The 25,386-nt window shown below is 37.1% G+C and overlaps 3 protein-coding genes across 6 annotated transcripts in view; all 3 read right to left on the reverse strand.

Moving 5' to 3' along the window:
* Positions 1 to 1,943, reverse strand: part of LOC127966150 (tripartite motif-containing protein 3) — a 31,017-nt gene extending 29,074 nt beyond the window's left edge. The window contains exons 1-2 of the mRNA XM_052566971.1: positions 1,849 to 1,943; positions 679 to 740 (exon numbers count right to left, since the gene is read on the reverse strand). The gene's annotated coding sequence lies outside the window, so the exon portion shown is untranslated. The remainder of the gene's footprint in view (positions 1 to 678; positions 741 to 1,848) is intronic.
* A 1,270-nt stretch (positions 1,944 to 3,213) lies between these two features.
* LOC127966149 (FH2 domain-containing protein 1) lies at positions 3,214 to 11,608 on the reverse strand. Its single transcript, XM_052566969.1, has 12 exons — positions 11,452 to 11,608; positions 10,160 to 10,633; positions 9,264 to 9,325; positions 8,693 to 8,792; positions 8,511 to 8,596; positions 8,249 to 8,349; positions 7,413 to 7,483; positions 7,205 to 7,312; positions 7,023 to 7,093; positions 6,818 to 6,935; positions 6,529 to 6,693; positions 3,214 to 4,842 (listed from the first exon to the last, which is right to left on the reverse strand). The coding sequence occupies exons 2-12, from the start codon at positions 10,607 to 10,609 to the stop codon at positions 3,517 to 3,519; spliced, it is 2,658 nt and encodes an 885-aa protein (XP_052422929.1). The 5' UTR covers positions 10,610 to 10,633; positions 11,452 to 11,608; the 3' UTR covers positions 3,214 to 3,516.
* A 685-nt stretch (positions 11,609 to 12,293) lies between these two features.
* On the reverse strand, positions 12,294 to 24,227 carry arfip2b (ADP-ribosylation factor interacting protein 2b). Of its 4 annotated transcripts, XM_052568039.1 has the most exons (10): positions 23,993 to 24,227; positions 21,190 to 21,300; positions 20,019 to 20,075; positions 18,857 to 18,965; positions 17,336 to 17,431; positions 16,973 to 17,088; positions 16,651 to 16,872; positions 16,124 to 16,281; positions 15,270 to 15,444; positions 12,294 to 15,171 (listed from the first exon to the last, which is right to left on the reverse strand). In XM_052568039.1, exons 2-10 carry the CDS (start codon positions 21,286 to 21,288, stop codon positions 15,016 to 15,018), a joined length of 1,188 nt encoding a protein of 395 aa, XP_052423999.1. In that variant the 5' UTR covers positions 21,289 to 21,300; positions 23,993 to 24,227; the 3' UTR covers positions 12,294 to 15,015. The 4 variants fall into 4 exon arrangements, with proteins under 4 accessions (XP_052423999.1, XP_052423996.1, XP_052423995.1 ...); XM_052568036.1 differs by lacking the exon at positions 17,336 to 17,431 and having other exon boundaries at positions 20,043 to 20,075; positions 23,993 to 24,225; XM_052568035.1 differs by lacking the exon at positions 17,336 to 17,431 and having other exon boundaries at positions 23,993 to 24,225.
* Between the last annotated feature and the right edge of the window lie 1,159 nt (positions 24,228 to 25,386).

Below are 25,386 nucleotides of genomic sequence, written 5' to 3' on the forward strand. Positions count from 1 at the left end.
GGTATGACTGAACTTTAATAATCACTAGAGTTAAATAGATGTTTAACTCCCAGCTGCCACTGTCTGCACTAATGAGTGCACTGAACTGAGAATAAACCACAGGGATTAAAAAAACATTTTACAGCTCAGTCTTAATCAACTAAGGGACAAAGTTCACCTACAACAGTCTTTGTAGCACTTTACTTGCTCAGCAAAATGTGTTAGTTGAGTATAACACTAAGCAAGTAATTATTTTTCAATATCTCTTTCAAATCCTACACCCATTTATTGTGATGCTTAAGGTTGAATGATATTGAATGAGAGTTATTTGGTCACCATTGTTTGTATGTCTCTGTTTTTAACTGTGTGAGAGGTCAAATACAGGTAATATCCAGCATTACTCATGACTCATGTAATAATCAGTGAATGACTTCACAGGGTCACATCCATTTTCACACTTTTCCGGCAAGCATGGACCCGGAAAGGACTGTGAATGCCCAGCATTGTCCTGCTATCAGTTGAAACCTTACTCAGCTTCCTCCCATGCATGTCTATTAGACCATGAATTCATGCTGAGCCACAAACAGAAGTCATATCGAGAAAAGCAAATTGTGATAATCACAATTCAAAATGCAACATTTTATAATATAGAGGATTCATTTCAAACAGAAACCAACATAATGGAGTTAACCAACTTACCACAACATTTTGCTGTTTCCAGTGATCAAGCTGAATTAAAGTTGGGCATGATTCCAACTAATCTATAAAGAAAGACAAAAAATAGGCTAATTAAAGTGAATAAATAAATCTTAAGACAGGAAACAACAACACACTAGGCTTTAAAAGTGAGTGGTTTACAGGCAGTTCCATGAGTATAAATAGTGACATATTGATAGGAGTTAACTTTTTGTAATTTTTTTAACGTAGATTTTATCGTATATTCTCACATAATAATAATAATAATAATTTAAAAATAAAATAAAAAAAAAAGTCCATTATGTTACAGACGTTGACGTCGCTGTTTCCCGCACACAGTCAAAATCATTTACAAAAATATTGCGACATCTCCTGGTCACTTTAGATACCACAAATAATTACTTGGCGTGGAAAAAGCCTAACAACTGAGCACACTAAAACAACACATAAACCTAAACAAGAAATTATGTACAATTAATTATTAACCAAAATGCAATTCAGTGTTATTCCTTGTATAACTCGTTCTACAGCTGTACTTGCTTACTATGAGACATTTATATGATGCCATGTCAAAATGATGTTTATATTCCGTCACAATATCAATATTTAAATATTAAAATAATTTTAAAGTAGCACACACGCACGTCCTGATTTTGCTGAGTTAGATGTGTTACTAGGTCAACATATTTTGTTGACCCTGGAACAATATTTTACTCCAAAAAATATATTCTTGACCATATCCCTACACCTAAACCTAACCCAACCATGAGTAATCCCTAAAATCAGAGGAAATGATAGATGAATGACACTGATGTACAAGCAACAAACAGTGATTTTAAGCGTAAACTTCACAAAATCTATAAACTGGTTCTTCAAATCTTATTGGTTAATCACAATGTTGTTCCAGGGACAACAAAGATGTTTTCCCAGGAACATGTCTCACTTATCAGGTTCTGCAAGCACACACACTGCTGGCTGGTCCTTACAATGCAGAGTCATGTTTTCGGGACAAGTCACTGTCACTTGACTAACAAACTCAAATGTTGTTGAGTAAAATCTTAAATGTAATGTTTAATCTAATCTAGTGTAAATGATTGCTGTAGTCAGACAAGATGCAAACTTTTCTCTCATTTTTTTATCTTAAATTAAAGAATTGGCAAATAGTGTACTTACTTCAGATGGCTCAGAAATATCACAGGTTTGTAGTGTTCAGGCTGCAGTTTAGTCAAAGAGAGTTCTGAGTCCCGAATGAAGTGATCCTGTCCTCCTTTCTCTAAAGCTCGGGTTTCTTCCTTGTTTTTTTCCACTGTCCTTTCTCTCTTTCTCTTTCTCACACACATGCATGCACACTAAACATGCCTTTTACACATTTAAGATGCATTATTTTGTGACATAAAAACACATTGCAAAGACAATCATCATCCCATTTGTGTGTTTGAATGGTGGGGTAATGAAACAAACGAAAATAGGATTCGATTATATTTACTGTACTTATATAAGTTCTTAAACAGTCTATAAATATATGCTACATTAACAGAACTTGGTAAAATTTAAAGGAACAAAATCTGCATTCATTGTGACAGTGCTGAGGACTGTATGAAAGAAGAGTCTGTGCTCTGCAGCTTTTTCCAGGGGGGGTATTATATCACTGAAACACCAGCCAAGTGAGATCATGTACTGTAAACATACACCATCACCTAGACAACATGGCAAATTCTCCTCATTTCCACTTTTATCTTGATGAACAATGGCAGAGAAAGAGAGAGAGTCGGTTACGTTCAGACTGCAGCAGTAATAATGTAGTAGAAGTGAAAGACACACACACAACATACAGATGCATGACTGAATAGTGACATCATCAGCACCATTCTGTTCAGACTGCCATATAATCTTTAGTTTGACCAATAATCTAGCAGTCCCTCATGCTACAGTGGAAACGTCTTATTGCTTTCTCTGTCATTGCTAACCAAATAGTGTTGCAGTCCAGATACTTTTTGTCTTAATTTTGAACATTGTGTCTATTGTTTTAGCATTTAAAACCCACACAAACCTCTTTCTGTGACACTTTTAGCTTGAAAAGAGCATTTTTACTACATTTCTTTAATACAAGGATTCTCAGCCTTTTTGATTTAAAGCTCTTAATTGTCCAGCACAATATTCAAAAAGATGTCTGCTAATAATTCTGATAATGCTGCTTGTTAACAATTCACTTTTATTATTATAAAAAGAACCATGATTAATTCCAAAAAGACTCATGTGTTCTTCAAAAAGTTATTGAAGGGAAAAAGGACCATTTCAAATTAGATTTTGATTTGCAATTTTTTTTTTTATAACGTTACATAATTAAATACTTGCTTGGAAGTTGGCTGAGGCCCTCTTGTCGAGAACAAGCTGCTTTAAGAAGCACTCTTTTGTTGAAAAACACCTCATCATTGGCTTTAGAACACAGCAATGGCTTAAAGGAGGCTTCAGTGTCTAATTTCTTGGGGCCAATATTGTATTTCTAGACATGGATAAAAAGACATGCATAACACATGCTTCAAAGGTGGGATCCACACTTTATTACATAAAAATAAGACTTTAAAAGACAAAGAACAATAAAAATATGTCAGTCCCTGAAATTCAGTGTTGTGAACCAATTAAAGCAGCTTGTTATAAATAACAACGCTGAACTAAAAACATATAAAATATTAAGTCGTTAGCATCAGCAAGCATTACCATAATATATTTACATAAGAACACAAAAGATATCAAGCGTGTTGCAAGACAAGTTTCCATTTGTCTACATTCATCATATCCTTTATGGCAAAGTAAAATCCTTTTAGGACAAGCCAAGCCATCTTAACCAACAGTTCCTGCCCTTTTTCTTTCCCCGAAGCGTCGGAAAAAAGATACAAGTCCTGAGCTTTCCGGTCTCTTCTCTGGAGGAAGCTCCTGTCCAGTGCGCCTCTGAAAGATCTGTCCCAGTCTGAAGTTAGGCGCAGACTCTTTTTCGTCGCTAAGTGATGAAGACCTTATAACGGTCCCCTGTGATGGCGTTCGCTTTGAGGGACAGTCTGGTAATGAGGATGAAGTCCCCACTCCTGCATAATGGGAGAACGAGGGCTTGTCGCGTACAGGAGTGTCAGGTAATGCCCAAACTCCATCATCAAGGATGTCCACCCTGGAGAAGGAGTAGGTGTGTCTGCGGTGGGGCGTGTTACGGGGAGAGACACGAGGGCTGAGGATGGTCCACGGTGACCCTAGACCTCCCAGTCCACTCTGCAAGGACAGATCTACCTCTTTTATATCCCTCTGTCGAGGAGTGGAGGTGTACAAGGCATGGCCTCGGGAGCGATCAGGTGTAGCGGTCACATTCAGGCTGCCAACGCCACAATCCTGAAAGCGGAGCATCTTGCCGGAGAGCTCAGGCATTTTATCTGCTTCTTCGATTTTCTCGTTGTCCTCCTCCGCTCTTGTTTCTCCTTTATCCATGTCTCCAATCTCCTCAACTTCTTTATTCATTGCTCCATCCTTGATTTTCTCGTTGTCCTCCTCCTCACTTGTTTCTCCTTTATCCATGTCTCCAATCTCCTCCATTGCTCCATCCTCAATTTTCTCATTGTCCTCCTCTCTCGTTTCTCCTTTATCCAGGTCTCCAATCTCCTCATCTTCTTTATTCATTGCTCCATCTTCAATCTCATGTTTAGCTGAGGTGTTGGTACAGGTGATGACCTCTTTAAGATCATTGCTTTCAGGAATCAGTTCATCGTAAATGCACTGGCCTCTTTTGGAAGCGGCTCTTGCCCGCTGAACATCATTAACGGTACAGGGCGGAAGCTCCACTTTCTGGCAGATGTTATCTGGTTCTTCCACCTTTGAGATCTTAAAGTTCTCCTCGGTTTCCTCCACAGGGCTGCCCAGATCCCCCATGCCCTCATGCTCCTCAACCTGAGGGCGGATGTTCTTGATGGGGCTATCTGTGACAGGTATTACCCCAATGTGCCTCCTGCGAGAAAGTCGTTGGCTGAGAAAGCTGGTCAGGACAGATTCCAGAGTGGAGCCTCCATCGGTCACATCCTGATTGGAGCATGTACCGGTGGATCGGCGTTTAGTCGTTCTGGTCAGCTTTTCTCTTTCTTTCTGCTGCAGCTTGCGAGTCTCAGCTGCTTCACGATCACGGTTTTCCTGTAGACATAGGAGAGAGTGTGGGTGACATGACATAATGATTATTTATGTTCGTTTTCAATTGCATATACATAGAAATGGAGTCCTTTAACCAAGGCGATATATATCCATTCCACTTCTGTTTGTCAAATGTCTGTAAAACTTGTTCAGTTTATATCGCAGTTGTTGAATCTTATGTTAATACAAATATTTACACATGTATTTAAAATGTATCATTTTCTTTATTTGCTCTCAAAGATTTGCCTGCAAATGTACTTTGCATCAAACATTAATGCTGATCACAACAAAAAAGGTTCCATCACAACTTATAGGGGAGGTGAAATGCTCGTTTTCACTCAATATCCTGTTAATCTTGAGTACCTATAGAGTAGTACTGCATCCTTCATAACTCCAAAAAGTCTTTAGTTTTATTATATTCATAAGAGAAAGATAGTCTGTACCGATTTTTCCCGGAAAAACACGAGGCGTGACGTGTGGGCGGAGCAAAAGAATCACGAGCACCAGTAGGCTTTTGCGTTGAGAGAGTTTAGAAGCTGTGACATTACCGTGAGGAAAAAAACCATCATCCAAAACAAACCATGGCTAACAGTCAGATTCAGCGTATATTTATGATCCAGAATCAGATCCAGAGGCTGAAATTTAACAAGAGCAGCAGCAGCAACGACTACAACAGCGTCTCTATGTGGTATGTATTGAAACTGTATATATTTGTTTAGCGGTTTTGGAAAATGACTAAGTTCCACTTCATGTCGTTCTTTTTTTTTTTTTTTAAGCTGTACATGTGGAAAGTGCAGTTTTATGCCAACATCGCATGTCGGTTACTTGATGTGCTTACGCGCCGATAGCTAAGTTAACAACACAGCATGCGGTTCCAACACACGATCGTTGGGACTGCTTTATCCTCAAGAAATAAACGATGTGCAAATCCGGCCTCAAACTGGGCCTTGTTTGTAAAACAAGCATCTTCGAAATGCAGGGAACAAACAAAAACACTTGCACAACTCCGTTGATGCTCTGTAAAAATAAACTCCATCCACTGGTCCCTTAATGCTGTTTTTTTTTTTTTGGTAATCTGTGCAGGGTTGTCTTGCCCTAGCAACCAAAAACACACTTCTTTGGTGACATTTTGGTCTCTCGCTCTGATCAGTGTATGTCTGTGCTCAGCCTCTCAGTGCTCTGCTATACGGGAGCGCATGCTCTTCCGGCAGAAGTGCCCTCAGGACCCATATAAGGAAATTCCGCTCCATCTAACGTCACACAGAGCAATACTCGAAAAAAACTTTACGGAACTTGTGACAAACCGGAAGGAGTATTTTTGGAACAGAAATACTCCTTCAAACGTACAACTTAATTTTTGAAACTTTGTCCATGTTTAGCATGGGAATCCAACTCTTTAACAGTGTAAAAAACTCAGTATGCATGAAATAGCTTTTCACCCCCCCTTTAACTGTTTTGTCCTGACAGGTTTTATTTTATTTAAATTTTAAAAAAAGCTTGTTTATACAAATTTTTATTTTTCATCAATAAGTCGACTGTCAGTGAAAAGCAATGCATGTGAATAAAACCATGAGAAAATCAGGTTAAATGTGCAATTGATTTCACTTCATCCTAGGCTATCATATCTACAGTATTTGAACTGTAACACCACACATAAGGAATTTTCCATTATAAGGCATGACATTTTACCTGTGTAGCTCTCTCAAACCTCTCACAGAAGGAATGAAAGATAGAGCAACACTCCTCTAGTTTAAAGGTGGCTGGGTCTTCACAGAAGTACTCCGCCACAGAGGTACTGATGCTGTCCAGTTCCTGAAGAGAGGCCTCCACATCCGCAAGCCGAATGTCTGCCATCTGTTCAGAAGCAGACATACATTACTCCCTGAACACTGGTGATCTAAGACATTTCAAAAGAAGCCACCTGACATTACACTGGAATTTCAGTGTAGGTTACATGAAAAGCCCAAATTATTCTTACCCGAAGAAATGCTTCCATCTGGTGTAGTAGATCAGGCTGTTTACTGGCATCCATCTTCGCTTCCCTAATTTTCTCCAACTCCTTTTGAAAGTCCACCTCCACCTCCTGCTTTTGGATCCTACATGTATGTTGAATTTATAAATAAAGTAGAATTTTACTCCTAAATTCACCACCTAAACAATGCAAAACATGTCTTTTTAAAGACCTTGCAGCAATCCCAATGTGTTGAAGCTGTTCAGCGAAATGCAGCAAAACTTCATCAGTTTGTTGGGCTTGCTATAATAAATAGAAAATAATAAACAGTCACGGTGTCAAAAATCATATAGTGACATATTCATGACTCAACATCTAATAATAAAAACTCTTAAAACAGCGATCTTCCTTTACCATGGACACATAGTGCATTAGGTTCATGCCAGGTTTATTTGCTTTAGTGTCCACGAGTTTGAGCAATGATGTCATCCTGAAGCCAATAGCACTACCTGCGTAGCCACCCTGAACAAGATACAGCCAGAGTCATTTATCTGCTCCAGCGCTAGTTCACACTGAGAAACAGTGTATTAATAACAAACAAAACAGACCATGTGACACTCACAGCATTCATGTAGTTACCAGCCTTCAGCACCAGTCTGATGATTGAATGTAGGTCATCACATGCCAGCAACTCTGGTAGGCAAAGAAAAGTTTGTGGTCCGTATGATTTAAAAAAATATATATTTTTAAAGAAATTAAAACTTATTAAGTGAAAATATTACATAATGACAGTAAATGCATTGATAAATGTGACAAAAAAAAAGATCATACTGACTAAACGTTTGAACACTAGTGTATATGTTAATAAAATTATATAATTTTTTTTAACATTTGACTTTACATAGCACCATATATAAAGTCTGAGATCAGACAGAAAATGTATTAGTTAATTTTGAATTACAAGTGAAGTGAAGTGAAGTGAAGTGACATTCAGCCAAGTATGGTGACCCATACTCAGAATTTGTGCTCTGCATTTAACCCATCCGAAATGCACACACACAGAGCAGTGAACACACACACACACACTGTGAGCACACACCCGGAGCAGTGGGCAGCCATTTATGCTGCGGCGCCCGGGGAGCAGTTGGGGGTTCGATGCCTTGCTCAAGGGCACCTAAGTCGTGGTATTGAAGGTGGAGAGAGAACTGTACATGCACTCCCCCCACCCACAATTCCGTCCGCCCGAGACTAGAACCCACAACCCTTCGATTGGGAGTCCAACCCTCTAACCATTAGGCCACGACTTCCCTAAGGCCACGAATTACATTTTAAAACAAAGAAACATGGTCATAAAAAGAAATATTACAGACGTTGCACAATTTTTAGGTGACTAAATCAAATAAGAAAATAAGTAAAAACTCCTTAGTATAAATTTTTATACAAAAAGATGAAAAGTACCATTAGCAGCGGTTGTCATGACAGCAATGGCGTGTTTGACCTCCTCAATAAAGGGAAAAAACTCCTCTCTGAGGAGCAAGCTCTTTATCCTCACTTTATACCTGGAAACAAATAAAACACACAGAATTATTAGCAGCTTTTTAGCTAAAGTATATTTCAACCAGCTGTTTAACATTTCAATGTGAGAAAATTCTGTGGAGCACATTTATACAAAACATCACTGAAGCTGGACCATCAAATGCTTTGACATAAGAAAACGCACCCTGGCACTTGAACCAGCATCACCATGAAACGGTCAGCCTCGTTTAGATGAGACAGATCTCCATTGAATGATATCAGCTTCTTTGTCTAGAACATGTCAATACAACAGCTGCATTAAAAAGCTGATCACATCGCTGAGCAATAGCACAGCACGCTGAGGTCATATAGAGGAAACTGGTTTACCTCCATGTCATCAGGCAACAGCTTGCTAAGCTCCCTCAGTTTCCCAGAAGCAAAGCACAGGTTACCGTTCCTGACGGCCTCCACAATGTCCTTCGCTGGCCTGCACAGTGCATCGAAAACAGATGAGAGACAGATGTTTTTAAATGGCCTACTTGGGTTACTTCGTGTACTCTTAGAAGCTTGTTACACATATTACTTATAATGGACATAATTCAGAGTAATTTTCTTAGAGATGCTCAAAACAATTCAGATTTTTAGCTTACATGTTTTCTTGTCATTTACCAACATTTACAGAAACTTACAACCTCAAGCAATAAGGACGAGAAAAAAAAACTACTTGAAGTAGAAAACAGGTGATCATGGCACATTATATATATATATATATATATATATATATATATATATATATATATATATATATATATATATATATATATATATATATATATATATATATATATATATATATATATATATATATATATATATATATATATATATTTTTTTTTTTTTTTTTTTATATAAGAAAGTGCAGACTGATGAAAACTATCAATTTGATCCTTTACTTTACCTTTTAAATTGTTTTAGCAGAATCCCAATATTCATACTTTTCTTAGAGTTGAGAATTGATACCTAAAAAAGACCGATATAGTGTCAGTTTTTCATAAGCTGGGAAAGTCTACCGAAATAGCATACATTATATAACATTCAGTGACAGCAACTAAAAATTAATTCTAGGAAGCATGAAGTAAAACGCGCATCATTCACAGTATACGACAAGACGGAAATGGAATAAAAAAGATGTGACTGTATTGTTATGAACAGTACAACATGTCTGTCTGGACTTCCTCACAAACATTACAAGTTCCTTGAATAGATGTGCAAAGGTAGTGCAGACCAGCAAATAAATCATCTGGCCAACCTTAGATTTGTGCAAGAACAGTAAAATATAAAAGAAAAGGTGTCTTCCTGAACTTAAATTATGCAGAGAGGATTGGTAAATATCTATGACGTCACAGAAAAATAAACTAAAGATAACTTCAACATGACATAGCATAAAAACTTAATATATTGTTTTTCCTTTTGATATTTGAGGTCCCAAAAACAAATTTCTGCACATGCAAAATAATAATATTAATTCTGAAAATTAAGCTTTCATTCATTATACATTTAAAAAAATGTTAAGGTGAAATGTTAGTGAGGTCATTTCATATATGTTTAATACCTGCAACTCTCCGAAGTAATATAAATGTCTTAATTGAGGACATTTAAAATGTTCATCAAGACCTTTGATAATTTTGCATAGTTCATACATCAATATAAAGTATGTTTTTTTTAAACTACTACAATGGCCTTGGGGACAAGAGGATTAATCAAGAATGAAAACACTTTGATGGGTCTCAGAAGACAGTTTGTCTAATACTAAAGCTTTATCAAAGAATCAATACTGAAGTTATAGACACTTACATTTTCAGATTCTGTAGTGATTTGCGAAAGTCCCCACACACTTTTTCTGACCGTCCCACCCTTACGGACCAAACCGTGGTGCTCGTTGTGGCTAAAAAGCTCCTCCATTCGCTTAGTGTCCAGCTCAAAGTTCTCGAGGTTGCGTTGGGCTGTCCACACGTTGCGCTTGCCTAACACGCTGTGCTTGGGGATGGCATCCCAGTTGAAGTTGCGCATTTTGGAGCGCTGCTGGACAGTCCGGGTGAAGGGGTCCCCCATAGGTGAAGGAGGTGGGGGTGGGGGTGGGAGTGGCGGTGGCGGAGGGGGAAGGGGAAGGGGAGGAGGTGGAGGGCCCATGGGAGGGGGCTGTGCAATACGTATGCAGGGTAAGGTCTCATTTTGAAAGCATCTAGAGGGGTCAGGAGGCAGAGGAGGTAGAAGTGCCATGGTTACAACTGGAGCTCCATCCATTGGAGGACACAAATCTGGAAGGATCTGATAGAAATATCAAGTACACATATAAAAATACAAAACAGTGAGAGGCAAATGATGTGCCATACTAACCCAGAGTTCTAAAAGTACATCACACAAAAATTTACTTTAGGCATCCAAGATTTCTACAATCAATAACATACTTCTACAACATAAGAATTTCCAATAACAACACTTACACTGGAAGAGCAAATGCTTATTTAAAAAAGGTAGCTGTGTGAGCAAACCACAAAGACAGATAATATTTTACAAGACCAGTTTGCACAGGAACTTCAACAGGCAGTCAAACACACCTTTTAATTACGTTTATCAAGCATAAAGACAACTTTGCATATCAGATGTACTTTGCTCTCTCTACTTTTAAACTCTATCGGCTGCTTAATTTTAATTTCAACATTTAAAGTAATGCTTTTGTCTTGGCTATCATTACATATAGCCTGCAAATTGGGTAATTTAGTTAATTTACATATAAATATTTATGGAATTTCTTATATATATATATATATATATATATATATATATATATATATATTAATAAAATCATTATTTTGCATAGAAATACACTACGAAAGGACTTTATTTACAGCAATTCCACGTGTTTACAAAAGAGGCCGATCAAACAAATACAGTGATAGACATCACTACATTATTTCTTTTGTAAACAAATAAGTTAACTCAGAAATTGTGTAAAATTATGGGGAACATATTTGACAAGGCAGTTAGCCAGTAAAACAGTCAAACATCACCGATTATCGTGAAATTATGAGAAAAGCAACAGAAAGTGACAGAAAATGTAAGAACTTTCTGGAAGTACTACGTACCGGTAAGTAAATAATATCAGGTTTAGTGCTGATGATATATTAATTAACTGACGTCCATTGCTGGGGAAATCAACACACACTCCGCATGTCAAACGCCATCGATTTGGCAGCACGAGCACTTTAATGGATTAGCGTGGCCACACCCCCTCACGCGCGCAACTCTCACCTTTGCTGTATTAGAATAGGTTGCATCTTGTTATTCAGAAAGAACATTATAACAGTTTCATAATTTAAGAAAAAAATTAATAAACTACTGCACGCTGGGTTAAAACAGGTCGCGCAAATACAGTTTGAATTGCAACGGTCGTCGCTGATAGAAGCCGCGGATTTATTACTGTCAAAGGTAACGTTAAGTCATGCCGTTTGGCAGTGTAGCTATAAAACGGTATTTATTTAAAAAAATATATATATTGCCCTCTATCGGCTTTATTCATCAAGCTATAACATATACAAAATACACATTTAATTGAATCCAAGTTTTAAAGTTAAATGTTTTTGTTAGAAATCATTTTATATTTGAGGGAAAATATTCTTTATCTATCCAGTCAATGTTACATTTACATTTCACATCAATTGTGTGAAGGTTAACAATGTGTTGTATTAGCTTTCATTTATCATCTAGTGGTGTAAATATTTATTTAGATTACTGGAGCACATACCTTAAAACTGAAGAGACATCTATATTCATAATCAACATTTCCCTCTAGTGGTCAGCATTAATTCTGCATGGCCTCACTTTAGTTCATATGGTTGGAATTTGTTAAATTTGAAAGACCAACAGGGTCAAAGTAAATCAAAAAGCCAAACAGGACATGAGCAAAGTACAAATGACACAAAGACCGTTTCTGCAAACTTTCAAATTTTATCTGGTGGGTTCTTGTACATTTGTTGGTCAAAGGTTTGGTCAAAGCCAGGAGCAAAGGCTAACACCATGGGTTTCAAAATCTGTCTCAATTATTTTTTACATATATACAATCACTCATACACTACAATACCACAAAGCAGCCTAAAATATTGATTGAATAAATATGCTAATATTTATAACCCTTGCATTCTGCTATGCTCTAAAACTACTAATGGAGTTCGCATTTCAATGCCAAAAACTTCTGTTAACAGAAATCAAAATAATAATAGCAAGAATAATAATACAGAGAGAGAGAGAGAGAGAGAGAGAGAGAAAACTTAACGGATGCATTTGATCTGAAAAAGAAATATAAATTTACTGGGAATAATTAGTGTTCAGAAGGTTCTTAATGTAAAATCCCATTGAGTTTGGTACAAATCTCCATAACTTCATCAATCAGTTCAGTTTCTGGGGCTCAAGATGGAACCCTTTTCTCCAGCTCTGAGGATGAAAATAATAAGACAAACTGCCATCTCCGCAGCCAAACAAATGTGCCAGGACATAAAAAAAAAAAAAAATACTTGGTATAAAAAAAGTTTATCTTCTAGGATTACCATGCTGTCCTTGAAAACGAAATCAATTTAGGCAATTTAACTTAAATGCATTTAAAAAAAAGAAAAGAAAAAAAAAAAAAACATTGTACGATCATCGATGGTTGACAATTGACATTCAAATTAAATTTCAAGCATTCTGCAGCATTCACAAGAAATCTTTTGTTTTGATTTTCCTTAAAACATTTTGCTGCTCTACTACCCATATAGTGTTTTGCTGATACATTGAACAGGATCCCAATGCATGGAAATGTACAACTGATTTCATCAGACCTGCCATGCAGAAACACACAAGGAACAGCCAATATAGGCATACATGAAAATACACTTTTTAAAAACATCTTCAGTATTGCTTCATCTCAAGCTTACAAAGATTTAGTGCAATGTTCAAAAGTACTGAACATTAGATCAGTCGTTATTTCAGTCTTACATAATGAAATAAAAAATAAAACTGTAATCTGACAGTCTGCACTGTAACCCCACTATCACTGCTATCAAGTCTGTTTTAAGCAAAACCAACATTTCCATGTGTATTTTGAAGAAAAAAAAAACACTAATCTAATTTATATAAAAAAGAAGGCTTTTTAATGAGCATTATGTAGTTATTTTCAGAAAACCCATTAAGACTAATCTGATTATACGATCTGATCACAAATAAAAATGCATACAAAAAAAATATATATTCTGAAATGTTTATATTATTACAAAATGTTTGATTTTGTACTATATTTTAGTTAAACTTGTGAGGGTTAATGGAATAACACATCAGCACTAATATGACAGAAACAAATGTTGATATTAATGGGTATAAAAATATTTAAGTGGGAAAATTGCCTTTTTATTGACCAAGGCAAATAAAGGCATTTACCACATTGCATCAGAACCAATTGCAATTTAAATGCACAATATTAGGGCTTTGCTCATGTTAACAGAACACAGGTCAATACATAAACTTTAGTGCACGTTTTGGTGGATAAAGAGGCAGATAACATTGGGCCTCAATAACTGGACGATTTTTAAACAATCAAATGCAACTCATACATACACTTCCTTGATTAACTTATGATTATTAACTTAAAAAATTAACATACACCTTCAAACATTCTACGGCATTGTGCATTGGTACATAATAGGACACAATAAGCTATAATTGTCAAAAAAAAAAAAAAAAAAAAAAAACCACTCCTCTCCCTTAGAGAAAACAATCATGCTTCATAAATTCAAAGCAGTAAATTAACAATATCGAGTAAAGACAGTGATTTTAGATTCATATTCCAGAACTTTGTTAAAACGTGCAGGAAACTGTGTACCTACATCTGATGAAATTCAGTCCATAACATTTTTTAGTATTATTAATTTAAGGTTAAATAACTTAAAATGAGTAAATCGTTTTAAGATATTAAATGTAGTATTTCATGTATTTCAAGTGTTTTTAACAGAGACAGCTGGATAAGGATAGACTCGGTGCTCCCATAGCCTAGTAAACATACAAATGTACAAGGATGCAATTCCACTATCAGATAAAACTATATTGGAATTTTATTAAAATAAGATTACTTTTTGTTAGAACCACTGACACTGAAAGCTCTGTGATAGGAATAATTTGCATCCCCCATTAACTACAAAACCAAATCTACAATACAGAAAAAGACAGTAGTAGCAAAATAAAACGCTTTTCACAGAAAAACAAAAGGAAAAAGTTCCTAAAGATGTGGTCACTGACCGAGAGATAGAGCGTAAGACTGAGCAAAATCTGGATCAAAGCTGTTCTGACGGATATATCAGAAAGATTGCTTCAGTTGGTTTAATGATATTTATAGGGATGAAGAAACTGATACCTTTGACATTTGATTGGAGCCTTAAAGACCGGTTACATACTGTACTAGAGGTGACTATTCAGACACTTGAAAACAGTCTCAGAGCAAGAACAGGTTGAGGAGGAGGAGAAGAAGAATCAAGGAAGAGAAGTAAAGAGAGAGTTAGTGTGAAGGAGGCTTTGTTGGAGCCCCTGTCTCTGCTAGCATCAGAACGCTGGTCTCTTATGGTCCTACTGTGTTGCTCTGTGTGGCTAAAGACATATAACAGGAAACCAGGGGTAAACGGGCACTTTCACTGTTCTTCCAGCCAAGAGGGTTTGTCAGCCCCTGGTGGTTTGAGTTTAATGTTGAACTGCTTGAGGGTCTGTTCCAGCTGTTGCTGGTTTCCAGCAAAGTAAGCAGAGATGGCATTATGGAACAGGAGAAGTTGCTTGTGCATCACCTTGACCTGTGAAAGAGGGATACACAAATCATGTCAAGAGACAATAAATAGATGACAGGCTACTTGATTGATTTCAGGAGGAAGTTATGCAGGTGGTCGGGCACCTTGTTTTCTTCCAGGAACTTGAGCTTGATGCTGACATCACTGCGGAGACGTTCATATTTGTCCTTGTGGATCTGGTACTGCTGCTGAGCAGCCTCGATACGAGCCATAGTAACAGCGTCCCGTGGGCCCATGTTCAACTCTTCCAGATCTGCCCTGTACGCATCAAACTCTAGCCTAAAGGAGATCAGAAAACACCACATCAAATTATTTTTTATACAATGTGATGCCCAAAGTTTTTTATGATGAAATCTGACATTAAAGTTAGCCAGTATTGCATCAAATAAAAGCACAAAGCATCAAGGTCAAATGTTATATAGCACATTAAAACAACAAGAATGGCCACCAAAGTGCTTCACAAGCAGAGCAAGTACACACAAATAAAAGGAAGGAATGGAAGGTATTCACTCCAATCATAAGATAATTTAAAGAAAATATTTATATAGGAGAATAGAAACTTAAAAGTTCTGATACATATACATATATATATACACTAAATAAATAACTGTGATGGAGGATATGCTACTAATTTTTCTCTTTTCACTCTAAAGAGGGCCAGTCATTGTCAATGTCTGTTGGTGCTTCACACTGAGTTCATTCAATACCATCTCGTCTGCACATGCACCTATATTCGACACTAAACCAGACAACTGAAATGTATAATGACCCTCTCAAATGTCCAGTCGCATCACAGGCTAATTAAAACCCTTAAACACAATTCAAATGCTTGAATTTCCAGCCCTGACAGTGCCTCTTCATATTGCAGATAAGTGGAACACTTCAAGCACCTTGTAAACAAAACAAAAAACTAATGAAGGCCACTATACTAAAGGCTACAGAGAAGAGTAGCTTTTACCTGGCATTCTCATACATCTTGATAGTCATCAGTGTGTCTTCCATTGTTTTGTTCACCATTGTGTTGATGCTGGACACAAAGAAGTTGATGGCACCGAGCAGAGTCTCTCCATTCTTGCACAACAACTTCTGTGTTTCTGCATTATATCCGAACTCATCCTGTGCATGAATAACACCAATTTAAATATAAAGCTAAAATATTACTAAATAAATGCTATAATAGTATATAAATAATACTAAAGCTCAGCTGTACATGATAACAATCCGCTTAAATTTTTAAGCATTTTAAGACAATCATTCTTTACTGATGTTGTGTGAATAATAAAACACAAACGCTAATGTAAACCCAAAAACAATTGTTGCCTTTTAGCACCTGGTGATGTAGTCTTCCCCATTTGTAAGAACTAGTTATTTTTAACACTGACAGTTTGAATTATACATTCCTCAACAGCATGAAATACATGTGTATGTTCAAAGCAGGCAATCACAACAAATGTCATAAATCTCAAGTTGGCCACGCTGCCTCACCCGAAGTTCTGGAGACTTAAGACTGAGGTCGGCAAATGTGTCTCCGAGGGCGTGCTGTGTCTGCACCATGCTGTAAAAGTGGTTGGTTAGCGCTCGCGCCAATTGCAGCACATTCTCGTACTTCCGTTTGGTTTCCCGCAGAACCTCGATCTGAGCCTCCAGCTCCAAATCCACAGTACGTGAGCCACGGCCAAACCTCTCCGAGATCAGCTGTTTGGTGCACTAAGGGAGAGAAGGAAAACAAATACAAATGGCTTTAGAATAGGAGTGGTTAACAGCACATGACATCGAATCACAACAGACAAGCAGTTAATTGATAAACCTTGTATGTGTTCAGGCCCCATTTCTTCACAATGTCAAATTTCTCCACAGCAACGCCTCTTGTGGCCTCTTCTGCAGTCATGGAGGAATTGCTACTGCCGTGATGCATGTTGGACCCTGATACACAGAACATACTTACAGTGAGTTTCAAATTACATATAAACTGTACACTGGTCTATACCTTCACATTATTTACACATCATTTGCAGTTATTGTTGGTATAACTGCATCAGAGACAGCTCTGAAAGTGCATCAGCTATATGTGAAACAGATGAGATGAGAGGGAATAAATGAAAGTGTTTTACTGAGTAGGGGGAATGTGTTGCCAAAGAGCCCTTAAATGATCCAGCACTCTTTGGAATACCTTGGATACAGGGGATGTCTTCTGATTGGTGGGCTATTCGGCAGGCAGCAATCTGGCTTGGGGCAATGCTAACACCCCTAGACTTCATTCGCAGGTCTGGAGGTGGTCATGGCCAGGGATAGCAGGGGATATTGGGGGTATACAGTGTGATGGGGAACAGGGAGTAGGTGGTAGATATGTAAGAAGTATTACAATTATTTAGGCAATTGGGGAAATGATTTTTTACAATGGAATGGGTTGTACCATATGAGTGAAGTGTATAATGTCAGCGTGTATGTGTGTGTGAATGGGAAGGGAGAGCAGGAGGATGGAGGGAAGAGAAAGGGAGAGAGAGACGATGATAATGTAATGAGATGAAATGAAAACAGGAAAGCATACAACTTTTGTTAAATCTGCTCCCTCATGACAAACACAGTGAGACAATTTACAGTTTACTTAACATTAAATGACTTATTTTTAACCCCAATATGTCTGGTAATTTATTTTTAACTATAAGTATTCATCTACACAAAAAGAAAGTGTGACTAGAAGTATCAGAAAAAGTATTGTTTCAGTATGTGTAGTATGTGTATCAGACGTGTTGTATTTACCCCAAACATATTTTACACAGCCATTTTGCAGATTTTTCTAAACATTTCCTCTGCAAAGTCAGCAAGATTAAAGCCAGCTTAAAGTTTACAAATATTTTTTAATGGTAAATGACAAAAGAATCCTCATTACATAATTCCCGCAAGTGAAAAAAGCAACCTAGACCCTGCCAGAAAGAAGACAAAGAGAAAAATATAGCACAATCCAATCTGCTAAAAGAGAAAAGAAAAGCCAGGCGATTCAATTTATTCCTGTAGTACAGCATCCCATACTCTGGGAAAGACAGTATGCCCCAAAAGTCCATGTTAAAACAGACCGCGGGGTCTGAGAAAGGGGGACAGAGACAGAAGGTCCTCACTGAATCAGAAGTGAATAAATTTAAGGGGCCAGGGTGGTCACCTTACAATCACAAATCCTGTCCAGACAAAAAGTCGCTTTGTTAGCCACATGTAACTAAATTAAAATCAAATCAAAAATTTTCCATTGCAGAGAGATAAAAATAAAACAAAGCTGAAGCTGTTTTGTCTCTTCAGATCTGTGGACTTTTTCACTCTGGTTAATGTCAAACTTTAAAGCCATTAAGCATGACTCATTGAATACCTATACACATAATGACCTCTGGAGGCCCTGGGGTCTCTTCTGGATTGCACCACAAGAAAGAAAGGAGTGGTAACCCCAAATTATGCAAACCATATTGTACAATTCCAGGTATATCTAGAAAATAATTATGTATTTGATTTAGAAAAACAAATTTCAAAAGGGTAAATATCACTAATAACAAAACTCCAATTTTTTATTGGGGTCAAGTGAATCTAAAACTATACTACGGTAGTTATACAAAGATTTCTTTGTTCATTAAAAAAAAAATAAATAAATAAATAAAAAGTTTGCACAGTGCAGTAGCAATTGGGTTTTAGAAGAACCTAATTTTACCTTTGATGGAACTGGTCGGAATGATGCCTTCTGTTGTACCTCCATAACCACCTGATACAATGCTGGTCTCATTTAGGTTGGGCCCAGACACCATGACCTGCTGTAAGTCCTACAGAAATGTGTTTTAGAAAAAATAAATAAAAACAAGAGGAAGAGATCTTAAGAAATTACATTTATAACCTAGGCATTTTTTTTCATGAAAGGAGCCAATCCTGTAGCTTCTACAAACACAAACATTGGAAAAAGTTGTTAAATGTTAGAAAGAACATTTTAGGGTTAGAATCACGCTAAACCCAGAATTATTAAGAATCATGTGCATGTAAATCACATTAAAAATGTAATATTTAATTTCCTGTGAAAACAAACCCTCTGAAAAATCCATGTGTTTTTAAAAACTTACAAGGTATTTGCAGCACTAAGAAACAGTCTGTTATCTGAACAAGTCACATTAGTGACTATAAAAACTCAACAACCCACACCAGTGTGTTACATGTTATCTGAAACATCTGTAAAATTTCTGCTGATAAAACGGGTCTTTAATGGGAGGTCTGCAAATCTGCATTGGTTTGATCAGCTGTTTTGTAATGTTTTAAATATATTATTAATTCAACTCTGACTAAAGTTTAATAAAGTTTAGTTAAACATATCATTATACATTTAAAAGTCCAAATTACAATGTGATGTACAAGTATATGTCTATGTCTATCAATAACAATTATTTAAATGGCTTCGTAAACCATGACCTGAAAAGACAGACACTTGATGTAAAAAAAAAAAAAAAAAAAAAAAAGGATTTAGTTAAGCACTGTAGGCAATACCCCATTTATATAACAAAACAAAATTAATTGTAAAGGTTAATAAATGTTAATAGATACTAAAAGGTCGCTAACCATGGATTAATACCACAGAGAGACAAAACAGGATGTTTTTCAAAACAAACAAATAAAATGTCTCATTTGGATTTGTCTCTGACCTCAAACACTGATTAACAGGGAGTGACACCGGCCAAATAATAATGCATGTGATTTGAAAAACATCCTGTCCATTGTGACCAGGTTATGGGGAGAACTAAAATCGTTATCTGCTGGAAAGACATACACATGCAGGCACACACACACACACACACACACACTCTGCCACCCTTCCCAGTGTCCCTTCTCACCCTGAGGCCTGCGGGACTCCCTACCTTCTCTCTTAAGCTCCACTGAATCTTTGCAGCCTGCACAGACATTGGGGGAAAACATGACGACAAAAAGACAAAAAGAATGATAAACAAACCAAAAATGAAGCACAATGTAAAACAAAATCAGACTTGAAAACAGTGATGATGAAGTTAACCGTCAAGCACAATGGAATCCATATTTTGCGGCCAATTCACACCTACAATAAAGACAGGCTTCCAGGCTTGACAATACAAGAATGCATGGAGTTACACTATTCTGTATAATTTCAGCCCTAATTATGCCATGAATAAGCCCTCTTTATTAATCATGAGTCATACATTGGGTTACTAACAGATCCCTGTCAATCCAAACATCAGTGAACAAAGGTATGATAAAAAAAAAACAAGAAAAAAACAATTGATGCCACTTTCTGGGTAAAGAAAGACAAGAACATTTAGAAAGTCTGTTGTCACATTCTGGCTCAATGCGTCTGATATATTTAAAGACACAGTGTAACGCCAAAGTACCATCTGCCTTCAGCGGAGCCATTATTGCAACGGTGAACATGATCAGCCACATGAGCTTTCAAAAATGGACATAACATGAAAATGTTAGGGGGAAAAAACTAAAACAAACTAAAACAAAGAACCTTTACTTCCTAATAGGAATGATTCAGCCTCCAAGCAAATATTACTACTTGTCTGTTTGCCTAACACGTCTTCTCCCGGATCCAGTGCCTCGGTTTTGTTGTCTTACAGAGGTGTGTCTTCTGACAACATTTCCACTCTACCTTTTCTTTACAATGGTTAGCTTACTACTGCTTAAAAGCCTTATTACGGTTACTTATAAACGTGCCTGACTACCTTATTTTTAATGGATTCATAGTCCTCAAGAAAAAGCTGGACAATCATAAACTGCAATGTTTGCACCACCTGCTACCTCAAGATCTTTTCTCATGACTGATATTGTGAAACCTGCAACAAAACTTAACCAAAAGCAGCCAGCTATATTTTAGACTCAATGAAAACCTAACTCCAGCTATGAAAACCACACCACAACCATCCACATTTTGATGCTTTGAAATTTTGTTGATCTGATATGGCTTTAAAAAAAAAAAAGCCTCAACCAATATGGTGAGTTCAGGTAAACTGCATCTAATGTATCACTCACCTGCTCCAGGCTGTCATCTTCTGCCAGGTTCCTAGAGTCCCCATTACTGTTAATAGGAATCTCCATAGTGGCTGCTTTACTCATCATACTTTCCGCCATACTGGAGTGTTACTGAAAGAAAGAGTGAGATAAGGAAAGAAATTATTAATATACATTAAAAAAAATATAAAAAAACCCACCTCTTCAATGTATTATAAAAGGTTGCTCAGAATGATATATTCATAAATTCACAGGTGATAATTATCAAAGCAGACCAGACCTCACTTCAGACAACAAATGCTAGATTATAACAGGCTCACAAGGTCGCAGCGAATGACAAACAAGGCTTGCTTTCATTCTACTTAACACATCATTTTGTGGAAACACATTGTATTTTGGGGGAAAATATCCCTTTAATTGTAAAATCTATAAGTCCTTCTATATTCCACATACATTTGCCGAAAGCTGTAGATGGAAAAGAGTTTACTCAGGAATGTACTGCTGAAACGCACTAATAAGATCTGACAGAGCCCAACCCAGTCACTGCCATAGAGTTCAAGGACTAGAGCTTTCACTTCAAACTTATTAACCCGGTTAAAAACCCTTTCAAGTTTCTAGGTATTTCCACCGATACTCGCTTTGGTTACTCTTTGAGAGCCCATTCCCACAGCTGTGGGAGGGGCTTCATAGCAATGAGTGAGCAACTTCTCAAGCAGGCTTTCTTTGTTAGCTCTCACAAAGCTCCGAGGCTCAGCCTCCTCAATGGGCAGAGGAAAATATAGGAATGCTGGGAGCTATGTAACAATCATGTGACTCATGCAAGTTCGTCTAAGCTTCAGCTTTAGACAAGCGCTCCAGAGAGGGAGGCTCGGTGCTCAAAGGGCCAATCTGAGCAGAGGCATCATAGTCTGCCTTTCCAGAAGAGCCATTTAATTCTCCTGAGTACAAGAGCATGAAATTCAGGCTGGATAAAAGCTAATGGTTCAGGTCTTATCTGAAAACCACAGGAATGGCAAACTGGCATTAATAAATTTGCACTCAGTGAGCAGTGGTGATGGCGGTGAGCCAGTGCAAGTGCTCCTTTATAATAATAATAATGGCATGCAGGGGACAGGACCATGGTCATGGGATGTGGGATGATGTGACCTTTTTAAAAGGCATTAGAATAAGCACCATTTACTTAGCGTAACGAAACTGTGGTAAAGTCCTTACGCCATAGAGCAATGTTTCAATTTGTGGCTTGCAGTATCACCTTTCAGTACTTTTTACTTATGAATACTTTGCTCTATCATCACCTAGAGAAAGATGCTGTGAGGATGTCACTCACAATCCATTGTAGGAATGCTTTTATTCAGAAGGACATCTGGCATCAATTTAGATTACATTTTAGCAACCTGTTGTCATATACAGTATGCAAACCCTCCAGAATAGCCATTCTGGAAACATGCGCGGGTGGCTGGAAAGATTTTTTTTTTTCCCAACTAAAGTGTAATTATGTTGCCCTACAAGACTTCAAAACATACTCAACACCGTTACAAGGATAGGATTGTTATTTAACGGCCATAATAATACGATAGGGTGCATCAATGCCTTTTATCCTGTAATTTTCCACTGGATCTGTAGAGGCAGCTTGCAATCTTACCAAGGATGCATCTATGACAACCACTTCAGTGAAAGGAACATGATTGGAGCTAGCTGCCTGAGGTAATGTGTCTTCATAAAGAGTCTTCCAAAAAGTCTCAAGGGACCAGAATGATAACAAGAGGCTGTTTATAAGAAAACAAGTTTTGACATGTGATGAGAAATTTTGATCCCATCCCAGTGATTTAAATATTTTGAATCTGTTCACTAAAAGGATTCATTCAGATCCGATTAATAGGTGGCTATTAATCGGATAAATAAGTGTGTTTTGAGCGAGTCATTAAATAATTCACTCAACCAATTTGTCAGCAAAAAACAAGTGGACCAAAACAATTATCATCTTCTTTTAAAACATGCATGTTTACAAATCTACAGTATTAATTTTCCTCACAAACAACGACACAATTGTATTTCTATTTAATCAACTGTTGGCAATGACTGTAAGGCTTCTTTAAAATAAACAAACAAACAAACAACAGCAACATTAACCTAGTTCAATTCGTGAAGCATTCTGCATTCACTCGAATGTTATTGGCTTGAAAACATGCAGTTATGAGCTCAAAGGATAAATGTGTTAGTACGCAGGTGAACAAAAACGTTCACCTAAGAAGACTAAACTAGCGGAGAACGTGTCGTTGATGTGCGCGCTGTGTAAATCCCACGGAGCAGCTACCTGGGCGAACAGGTGGGACAGGTGCACGGCGACCATTTTTGCGACATTTAACTATGACATTATTCACCTTTACAAACTCGAGAGAGAAAAAAAACAACAACCTTTAATTCGTTTTTTTCGCCCCACTTAATAAAAGCACGTGATTTCTACCCCGTTTAAATTAGTTTATTAACGTAACGTCCACCATCGCCCTTATGGCTCGTTCATCCGTGACAGTTATGCATTTTATTTCCCATAAAGCATCATCGTTATAATGTGTCAGGCTGGCTCAAGCATCCAACATTCAAATGACCGTCCATGTCGCCCAAGGGCCTTTAATTTAAAAGGACCTTTCTCATGCATCAAGACAAATATGACACACTTGATCAGCAAGCTCGCTAGCTAAAGCCACAGATTATTTTTGTCGTCATTTATTTAGCCACAGTGCACTACATGAATTCTAAATCAACATCTGCTCAGTGCGATAAAGACTGCATAAATAAAAAAACTAAACATAAATGGTTATCTCACCTGTGTGTTTCCTATTATAGGATTAGCTATTTGTCACTGAATATTTTATCCCAGTTCATGCGCAATTATATACTGCCACTTCCAAAAGAGTGAAGAAATTAAAAAATCATGCATTCATGGAGGCTAAATTTATGTTAATTCATAAGCAGGCGGTTTTTCTCATGTTCAACCGAATCCACTATGTCCGGGGGCTTGTTTGTATTATCGGGCGAATCAGCCGAAATGCCTTGCGGATCTGACGACACGCGCCGACCTTCCTTTAGCCGACGTGGAACATGCAGATAGCGCGAGGAAGAAGCCATGATGAGAAGGGAAGATAGGAGACGACTCGCCTGTCGCAGCACTTTAGGATATATTTGTTAGAAACGACACCAGTAATAATAATAGCAATAACAGCAACCACTCAGATTGTATTGTTATTATTATATATAAAACAGAGAAGACTGATAACCTACAAAACAACACATTTCTTAAGACTGTTTTGATATGTTACTATTTACTTAAAAAATATATCTGTTTTATGTTTATAAAAAAAAAAAAAACGGCAACAGACCACATAAATTACAAAGAAAACCATTAGATCCAGCAACTATCCAGTAGATCAGAGGGTGGCAGTATAAGGCAGTATCTCAGTCAAGGCTCAGTGTAGCACCATGTGCCAAGTACAAATTTGTGTGAAACCAACATTCCTAAATCAATTAAATACAGTGATATTTCCTAAAAAGATACCGAAAGTGAAATGGTCTAAAGCAAACTGAAAGTAGAAGTATGCTTTTTGTCTTTAATACAATTCTATGTGGGGATAGTTCACCCTAAATGAAATTTCTGTCGATGATTTACTCACTCTCATGTTGTTCCAAACCTGTATGAGTTTCGTTCTTCTATTGAGGACAAAAGAAGATTTTTATTTATTTTTCCACTGACTATGGTCACCAGCAAAACCAGAAGGAAAAAACTGAATAAGGATGCTCGTACAGGTTTGGAACAAGTGGAAAGTGAGTAAATCTTGACAGAAATTCCCTTTTAAACACAAATACAAATAATGCTTTAAGCACTTTTTTATTCTTAAGTCTGTCAATGTCTCTTGACTCATTTATTCTGATGACTCATATCAAAGAATGTGAAGTCAGTGAAATTAGATACAAAAATACAGAATCATTTGCAGTAGTAGACAAAAACAGCATGACACCTCTCAACTTTAGATCACTAACAGACCAATAAAAAAAAGTGCTATGTCCAAAATCAATGTTGCTCAGACTTTCACTTACTGACTCAGACATTTTTTTAAGTAAAGTCATAATCACAGTTTATACAGTTTGCAAAATGTGCTCTATCAGATGAGAATCTGTTTGGTGTATTCTGTGATTTGCAGGCATTAAATATCAGAAGTTTAT

This window comes from Carassius gibelio, chromosome B10, assembly GCF_023724105.1.
Source record: "Carassius gibelio isolate Cgi1373 ecotype wild population from Czech Republic chromosome B10, carGib1.2-hapl.c, whole genome shotgun sequence".
In the NCBI taxonomy this organism is placed as follows: domain Eukaryota; kingdom Metazoa; phylum Chordata; class Actinopteri; order Cypriniformes; family Cyprinidae; genus Carassius; species Carassius gibelio.

What these genes read in the sequence shown, in the direction of transcription:
- arfip2b (XM_052568039.1), bottom strand. Translation starts at nt 21,288, where the DNA reads ATGGCGGAAAGTATGATGAGTAAAGCAGCCACTATGGAGATTCCTATT. An exon ending in GGAGTCCCGCAGGCCTCAGG is followed by an intron (nt 18,966 to 20,018) that starts GTGAGAAGGGAC and finishes ACATTTCTGTAG; the next exon opens with GACTTACAGCAGGTCATGGT. An exon ending in TCCGACCAGTTCCATCAAAG is followed by an intron (nt 17,432 to 18,856) that starts GTAAAATTAGGT and finishes GACCACCTCCAG; the next exon opens with ACCTGCGAATGAAGTCTAGG.
- LOC127966149 (XM_052566969.1), bottom strand. Translation starts at nt 10,609, where the DNA reads ATGGATGGAGCTCCAGTTGTAACCATGGCACTTCTACCTCCTCTGCCT. An exon ending in TGTTGCCTGATGACATGGAG is followed by an intron (nt 8,597 to 8,692) that starts GTAAACCAGTTT and finishes GACATGTTCTAG; the next exon opens with ACAAAGAAGCTGATATCATT. An exon ending in TAATGCACTATGTGTCCATG is followed by an intron (nt 7,094 to 7,204) that starts GTAAAGGAAGAT and finishes TATTTATTATAG; the next exon opens with CAAGCCCAACAAACTGATGA.